The sequence below is a fragment of the Eutrigla gurnardus genome (genome assembly GCF_963514095.1).
Source record: "Eutrigla gurnardus genome assembly, chromosome: 12".
NCBI classification, from domain to species: Eukaryota; Metazoa; Chordata; class Actinopteri; order Perciformes; family Triglidae; genus Eutrigla; species Eutrigla gurnardus.
In genome coordinates, this window is record NC_139926.1 from 1,650,128 (window position 1) to 1,659,211 (window position 9,084).

Below are 9,084 nucleotides of genomic sequence, written 5' to 3' on the forward strand. Positions count from 1 at the left end.
ACTGGTTACCTGTCTGTCTCTACATGTCAGCCCTGTGATAGACTGGTTACCTGTCTGTCTCTACATGTTAGCCCTGTGATAGACTGGTTACCTGTCTGTCTCTACATGTCAGCCCTGTGATAGACTGGTTACCTGTCTGTCTCTACATGTCAGCCCTGTGATAGACTGGTTACCTGTCTGTCCTTACATGTCAGCCCTGTGATAGACTGGTTACCAGTCCAGGGTGTACTCTGCCTTCGCCCAGTGATAGCTGGGATCGGCTCCAGCCCCCCGCGACCCTGAATACAGGATAAGTGGTAGATTGTCTACCATGGATGGACACTTTAAGGCATTTTCTTTTCACTTCACGCCATTTTACAAAAAACAGCCATTTTACATTTACTATATTGCATTTAGTCATCCATACTTCTAAAAGGGTTTCTGTGGGTTTGTCAATAATAACCTTTGATGTTACACTTTGCTAATATATAAATATTGATTAGTGCAATTTTAGGGACAGAAAAAAATCACACTAGTTTGAATGATTTCAGTGTTTACCATGCATGTGCAACTTGAAAATATCAGAAGAATACTGTATATTGTAGTTTGAACAACAAGTTGTCCCATCAGACAGTTCCTGTGTTATCATTATTGTATCTTTTCCCATTTTAAAATCCATTAACAGGTTGCTGCATTGCACTACAAGCAGCCATTGTTTGTTGAATGATCCTCAGACTGTGTCAGGTCTTTTGAGCAAGATGAGTAGTTGCAGGATGAGTGGATGAGCTCAGTTCATTGTCCCTACTCTCAATAAGTAATGTTCTGAAGAACACCACCAATTGCGTCTCTTGGATGTGATACGTTTTCCATGTTGCAGTCTTAGGCCCAGTTGCTGTGTGAAGACCAATTTCTAATCCGTTGATTTTCTTGCAAGTTTGGCCCCCAATTCTACAGTAGCTGTCTGGTAGTATGATCACATAGTCCTCCGAGGTAGAAAGTGGGTGCAGGACTGGTGGCGGCCCACATTGTTGCCCTTCCTGAGCTCCCCCTTGTGGGACAGAGCCAGATAGATGCCTGGGTGAGACAGGGAGGAGTAGGTGGTGTAGTGGTTCTCCTCCAGGTTCTCCTTTAACATGCAGTCGTCAGAGAACTGCTCCTAGAAGGTCAGAAAGACATTTTGTCTTGGTTTCATCATGCAGCCCTGTACTTAGTGTTCAGTGAGGCATATTGATCACACGTTCGTCCTTATTGTAACTATGTTTGGCCCAGGTCTGACAAAAGTGCACACTTTCTTTCACAACATGCACAACCCAATAAACGAGTAACTAAACCCCAGAGATTTGGCTGAAGTGCCTCTAGCCTGGGAAATCAAAAAATGCCTCAAGAACGTGAGAAAAATAAACTTGCAACAGATGCATATTGGTGTTTCCCTTAAACAGTGTAGCATAACAAACAGTGTGTGGACAAGAGATGAAATCATTACCTGGTGAATCAGTGTTACTGATAAGAATGTGAACACTATGATACGGGTGTTGCTGAGTTTTACTCATTTAGGGCCTGCTAGTTAGCTTGTTAGCTAATTCCATGCTACAGAACACAAAGAGCACCACATGAACTGCTGGGCTTGGTCTACATTCATTTAACATGTCGCTTGATTTCACTTACCATTAATGATGTCCCTTTCAATTTAGCTTATGCTACTCTCTAGCACTAATGCTAAGCAATATTCCCTTTGAAATTGACGAGCATGTGTAATTCATGGCATTAATTCAAATGGTATCAAAACAATGATTCATCTCTCACGCTGATGACTGTCTATATTTCTTTCTGAAATAAGGTCCCATGGTGGACACAGGAAAGGGCTGGACTAAGCCTCTCTATAGCAAAATTCAATTGCAATAACTGGGTTTTCAAACAGTCGCTATGTATATTTATATCACAATATGTAGAATTCAAGTAGTGTGCACTTAAATGTCAAGCTGTCATGTCAATTTGGAGCTGAATCAAGCAACACTATTAAATACCCAGATACATTGGTTTCCAGCAGAAATAAGTGTTACTGTGTTCCTGCTGTGGGCTACATACCGCTGCATATGCCCGTCCTTCTCCACTCATACAAAGGTACAAGCCACTCTTGACTCCTCTGATTCCCACGACTCCATGTTTCATAGCAAACACCTTCAGCCAACCTTGAGGAGAAATACAGGGTAAAGCAATATGCAATGCAGCGGGGGGAAGGCCAACCCCCCCAATGGTGACTTTTGTTAGTTGTCAAGGTGACAGCCCATGTCAGCGGGGCTGTAAAGTGATGTCACAGCACACCAGGAAGAGAGACAGATGTCTTGCTACTTAGCTAGGTAGCTAGTTAACTAGGTAGCTACCAAGCTAGGTAGCTAGTTAGCAAGTAGGGAGAGCTCCTTTTCCTGAACAGCAGGGGAGTGCGGGGGAAGAAACTGTTGGACCGGGCTCATTTTCTGTTACCAGTGTAGCATCAAAGAATGAAGAATGGTGGAATTAGCAAGCTAGCTAAATAGCCAGCTGCCAGTGACAACATTAGTGTTGTTTTCTGCAGTGTGATAAGAGTGTGTGGACCAGGGGCGATTCTAGGAACAGAGCTTTAGGGCTGAGCACCCAATGATCCCTCCCCAAAAAAATCCCTTTTTTTTTAAACAAAAAACTGTACATTTTAACATTATTTTGGACTATGATTCCCACATTTGTGAATGAAGAACATCAGACTTTGGGGATAGGGGAAATCACTGTGACTGGAAACCTTACTTGAATGCTGAGCAAAAAAGCCATCACTTGGTTTTACAAAGTACTACAAATTAAATTGCATGCTAAAGCTCCCCTAAAAATGGGCTAGATACGCCTATGGTGTGGATTTTTTTAAATGTTACTAATGTAGTCCGTCTCTCTTTGCTTCCTTACATTACTACCCCACCACTGCTAGTCGTCACTGGGAAACCTCACCTCAGTGAGTCCACTTTACTTTATATTATATTAAAGGAGAAATCCGGTCATTTTTGACCCCATGTCCGTTGTCCTCAGGGTCATCCCGACTTATTAGAAGCAAAAAACCCGACAAAAATTGACGTTGCCTAGCCCGAGATCTGTACCTGCCTGGCAGCCTTCCAGACTCGCTACAATGCTAACCCATTGGGGCACCGTTGTATCTGCTTTCCTGGGCCACAGAAAACAATTCCAAGACCTATGCAACACAGGTTGTGTCCGTACGACACCACGGCGCTCGTTTAGCACAAATAGTGTGGCAAAACGACATAAATATGTGTGTTTTAGCATGAAGTTACTCACCTCAAATCACCCCGTAGAGTAGACATTAGCAGTAGACAGCCGAGCGCCTGTCGTCCCTCCCAGTCACGCAGAAACGAAAACGTTTTTCACGTAGTTTTGATTTTGTATCCATAAAGAAACGACTGAGCAGTGCAGTCGTCCTGTCCGTAATAAATCCATGAAGATGTTACGTCCATATGTATGACTGTTACAACATAGCAACATAGCTTCAGCTAGTAACGTGCCGGGCGCTCGTCCGTCCCAGTCCCCGCAGAAACGAAGACGTTTTCCGCGTAGTTTTGATTTTGTATCCATAAAGAAACGACTGAGCAGTGCAGTCGTCCTGTCCGTAATAAATCCATGAAGCCGTTATGTCCATATGTATGACTATGTTACAACATAGCAACGATAGCTTACAGCTAAACAGTAGCCGGGAGCCAAAACAATGCAAGTCTCGCGCAAGTTCCCGTCTGCCGTCCTCACTCTGGAGCTGTTTTCAAGCCAGTACAGTGAAACATCTTGGACAGTCGCGCGAGGGTCACTTTGTTCTCACTCTGTTGATGAGAGACTGCAGTCTGCACGCGCGACACGCTACGCGCGACACGTGACACGCTACACGCGACACGCGACACGCGACTCCCACTCATGCCGTCAACACAACTAGCCTACTGAGACTGCGCAAGATTTGTTGTCGCTGTAGCAGCTTCAACTGTCACAAAGGCTAAGCAATCTTACTATGTAGGCTAGCGCCAGTTACACTGTCATATGGACATGACGGCACTACTCGATGGAAAGAAGTTTGTCACTAGTGGCTTGAAAACAGCTCCAGAGTGAGGACGTCGGGAGACGGGAACTTGCGCGAGACTTCCATTGTTTTGGCTCCCGGCTACTGTTTAGCTTTAAGCTATCATTGCTATGTTTCTGCGGTGACTGGGACGGACGAGCGCCCGGAACGTTACTAGCTGAAGCTATGTTGTAACAGTCATACATATGGACGTAACAGCTTCATGGATTTATTACGGACATGACGACTGCACTGCTCGGTCGTTTCTTTATGGATACAAAATCAAAACTACGTGAAAAACGTTTTCGTTTCTGCGGTGACTGGGAGGGACGACAGGCGCTCGGCTGTCTACTGCTAATGTCTACTCTACGGGGTGATTTGAGGTGAGTAACTTCATGCTAAAACACACATATTTATGTCGTTTTGCCACACTATTTGTGCTAAACGAGCGCCGTGGTGTCTCGTACGGACACAACCTGTGTTGCATAGGTCTTGGAATTGTTTTCTGTGGCCCAGGAAAGCAGATACAACGGTGCCCCAATGGGTTAGCATTGTAGCGAGTCTGGAAGGCTGCCAGGCAGGTACAGATCTCAGGCTAGGCAACGTCAATTTTTGTCTGGTTTTTTGCTTCTAATAAGTCGGGATGACCCTGAGGACAACGGACATGGGGTCAAAAATGACCGGATTTCTCCTTTAACTTTATATGGAAATCAGCCTGCTGCAACGTGCACATAAGAAAGGATGTGGATGTGTTGATTTGAACGGCATTGTCCATTCTACTGCCATTCCAACTTGTTATTGAATACACAGTATGTTCATATTGCAGGTGTGGTGAGGGGGACATACATGCGGACTGAACTCACAGTGGTCTGTGGGTTTGTGGACGCCTCCTACGGAGCCACTGGGCAGAATCTGAAGATGGTAGCCAATCCCAACACGGCAGTAGAGCAGCTGCTGTTTCACCCCTTCTCTGATTGGATGAGGACTGGAAGCTGCATTACAAAGAGTTGATTGGTTGATTGGAATCGACGACACTTTGACAACTAGTTAGTTGACAGTAGCTATCCTACTGGATTACTACTGGATCGTTTCATCCAGGAGTAAAAACAGAAACAGATTGATTGGTCTGAATAGTTTTCTTTCCTGTGTTTATGACCCAAGAACAGGTTTTAAAAGTTTTGCCAAGATTATCCTTCTAAATTCCTTTCATCTGTGGAGTTTTGCAAGGATCCTTTTTCCAAGTTACTTTCATTTCATCAGTGAAATCTCTCTATTTTTTCCATTTGCAGACTGTTGAATGATGCTGGAGTAGATTTAAACCAGCTCCTCGTTAACTGTTTCATAGCATCCTGTACAGACTGTGATACACCTCAAATTATACATTGGTTCAAATGGATTTCATTCATGACCAGAATGCATTTAGAAATGAACAGAAAACTAATATGTGAATGATTTGCATTATTTTTCACCACAGCTGAATATAAGAGGAACTATATCTAAATTGGACCATCATCTTAATTGTGTTTTACTTACTGATCATAATCAGGTGTTGATTTCCATATTTTTGCCAAGTACTTTGAATCATGGAAATATTTGTTAAAAAATAATATAGAGGCTAAAAGACTATAAAAACTAGCTTTTTATGTCTCTTACCTTGTTCTTTTATGCTTTTTGTCTGTTGTCCTGTTTTTTATAAATATCTTATTTCTCAGTATAGTGTTTATTATCCTCATTATTTTACCTTTTTTGCATGAATGTTTATGTGTAAACATTTGGGCTCAATGCTTTAAATAAATGCTTTAAATGGAAGTGCTTGCTTACCTTTTCCTTTCAGCAGCATGTCCCTCATGTGCAGCTTCCAGAGACCTCGGAGGCTAGTGCCGTGGTCCTCCGGGGAAACCGCTGCTTTCTGTATCTTGGCTACCGCACTGAGAGTCAGGAGCAGCTGGAAGCCAGGCAGCAACAGCAGCAGCAGGGAGGTGTTCATCATGAAACACATGAGACAGATGTCCAAACAGTCCAGGGTCCAGGGAGTGTGCCGGTGCAGCAGGTCCAGGTTAGGACTCCTCTTCCTCTGGTGAGCTCCACTGCCTTCTCTGCTCATCCCCCCCTACACTCACGTCCTGCTTTTATCTCCCCAACACCTCTTTCTACCCTAAAGCACTGCCTGACAGTGACACACTGATAGACTCAACTGTATTCTATCATTATCAGTGACATATCAGAAATCCTACTGACAGCAGCCTCCACGTGTGATGTCCTGTGAAGCTGCTGCATAGAGAAGTGTGTTGCCACTAACACAAACGTCTTAACATCCTGGGACTGAGCTGCTCCATGGTTTCACTTCATGTTTGGTTATGTAAACGTTGCCACTTTACCATTTGGGTGTAGCCCTCATACATGAACATTTTATTATGTCACCCAATCAGGCCTCTGACGGGCAAGAGACATGCACACTGTCTGTTTGCTATCAACATCACTGAGATTGGGGAGCGAGTGGAGCCGATAGTGGCAGCAGGGCAACTCTGAAGAGTTCAGGGATCTTGTAGAAAGTAACTGACAAAACATGGACAAAAGTATGTGGATGCCAGTCATGATCTATTGGTTTCTTGCTGTGACACAGATTGTCTATTTTTGTTTCATTTTACTTGCCACAACTACATCTTCTGTCAGTCGGGATGACGTTACACAATGAAAAACATCTCAGACACTTAACAATAATACTTTGGGCCGCACGGTGTCCATCACAACAACTTTAGTGAGGTCCGACACTGATGCTGGGGGTCAGGGCTCACCAGGCGTCAAACTCCGGTTCTGTAAAGTGAAGCCAAAGCTGAAGTGCCTTAAACCTGCATTCTCTCTGCTGGCCACCAGGGGGCGGCTCCTCTCTGGTTGTATAGAAGTCTATGACAAAAATAATCATACTTCTCTCTTGATGTATTATCTCAGTAAACATTGTAAGTTTATGGTTTCAATCTCTAGTTTCAAGTCTTCATCAATCCAGCATGATGTTCATTTAGTCCATTATGGTCCATTTAGAGTCGACCAGACCAAAAAGCAGGGGATGCTTTTGGGGCGGGGCTACCTGTTGATTGACAGGTCGCTACCAATGCAGTTAGCTATTAAGATGACTTAAACATCTAGCTGTAAAGTTGGCCTTGAATTCCGAATCTAAGTTTGTTAACAGCTTCACACCAGAATCCAGATGGATTCACATCCAGTAAGGGTGCTGCTCTGCTCTGTTCACTGGTTGCAAAAATCCCAAGATGGCGACAGCCAAAATGCTGAACCTCTTATTTTAAGTTCATCCTTCTGACTCACAGTCAGAGTTCCAGTTCTTCCTAAAGGTGATGGAAAGGAGAGTTTAGATCAGGACTCGTTTCAAGTCAGATAAGTTAATTTACACCAAACTGGGATAGAATGTTTTATGGAACTGGCATCGTTTGTGGAGGCATGCGAGGTCAGAATGAAAGGGCCACATACTTGTACATGACAGGTTTATGGTGCATCAAATAGTGAGATGAATCGAGTTCAATACTTTACCTTCTTAGACAAAAACAGATGTTGACTAAAGGTTCACTAAATCACAATGTATCACAACATAATGCATGTTAATAGTCAGCATGTGGCGAAATGCTTCACATTGCAAAGAGATTGCGTTGTGACATAAATATCGTGATAATATCGTATCCTGGGGCGTCTGGGGATTTCTACTCCGAGTAAAGACACAAAACCTGAAGTAGTCAATGAAAGGTCTCTTTAGTTCTCTAGCTTCTGATTGGTCTTTCAGGTGCCAACGTGGACATGAAGTCCAACCTAAAAGTCAAACTCATTTGCATTTTTGTTGTTTTTTTTTGTGGTATTTCAACTCTGTTTAACTGTGAAACAAATCGGATGTGAAGAAATCCTTATGGGAAGATGATGTAACTTTTAAAAGTTGTTAGCTTGTGGTCTTGCAGACAGACCTAACGAAGCATGACATTTAACATCAGTTAAATGGTTTATTCCAGGTTCATCCAGCTGTGGTAAACCAGCTGATGTGTGTCTTCCTGGAGCCAGTGAATCCAGCTTGGTGAAATCCACCGAACACCTCTGGATGATGTCATGAACTCAGGCAGGACGGTGTTTGGTTTCCTGGTGGATCTGGGACTTCAACATGTACAAAGCAGCAATAGTGGTGACTTCAGCCGTGATGGGGGGAATCTGGTTGGTGGAGGTGATTTGACAGCTATTGAGCAGTTCTACTACATGTGTGAACACATTTGTATAAAGCCTTCAGTGTCACTTCAGTGAGCTGTGTGAAGTCTGGAAACTTCCTCAAGAAAGAATGTGTGAAATAAAAAAGAGAATGATGAATCAGTGGAGAACTCTTCTCTCTTTTAAGGAGGACATTCAAAACCCCAGAGCAGCAGCTAAATGGACTTTGGTAGGAATCTGGGTTATTGTGTTAAGATTTGAAGTGTTTTGGCGATATACAGGACGTTTCCTTCACAGATCATGTGACCTCTGAGAGCATGCCGTCTTCAATCAGCACAGTGTCTGACAGCACTCGTCCTATCTGGAATGAGCCACAGCGAAGGTGTTTGAATCCTAAATAGAACCATTCTTTTATTCATTAAATACTGGTTGAACATGGTCATTGGGTGCTGAGGCAAATCTAAGACTCAACATGGAATTAGAACTTCAGATGCACATAACGTTAGCGTCATTGGCAAATAAGCTGCATTAGAGTACTTGAAATAACTTTAGTTCCTAACAGTGCTCTAATATAACATCAGCAGACACACAACAGGCCGAGGCACTCTTTAGTGGACTGTTCTCTGCAGCAGCCCCCCTGAACGGCCAACATGGAGACAACGCTGCCCGGTGCAGCTGGACAGCTCCAAGTAAAGTCGACTTATGATTTGAGTCGACATTTAAGCTACCAAAGATGTTATTCAACACAGTGACTACGTTTACACTCATATTCCACATTCATTCTGAACATGAAAATATTGTTTTTCTGTATATACTTGATGGATCATTTT

The 9,084-nt window shown here is 43.4% G+C and overlaps 1 protein-coding gene across 1 annotated transcript; it reads right to left on the minus strand.

Moving 5' to 3' along the window:
* Positions 1-631: 631 nt before the first annotated feature.
* Positions 632-6,161, minus strand: LOC311022185 (fibroblast growth factor 4A-like; the record flags this gene model as incomplete). The annotated part of the gene is made up of 4 exons (XM_084023276.1): positions 632-1,135; positions 2,065-2,168; positions 4,921-5,049; positions 5,879-6,161. 4 exons carry the CDS (start codon positions 6,159-6,161, stop codon positions 953-955), a joined length of 699 nt encoding a protein of 232 aa, XP_083879402.1. The 3' UTR covers positions 632-952.
* Between the last annotated feature and the right edge of the window lie 2,923 nt (positions 6,162-9,084).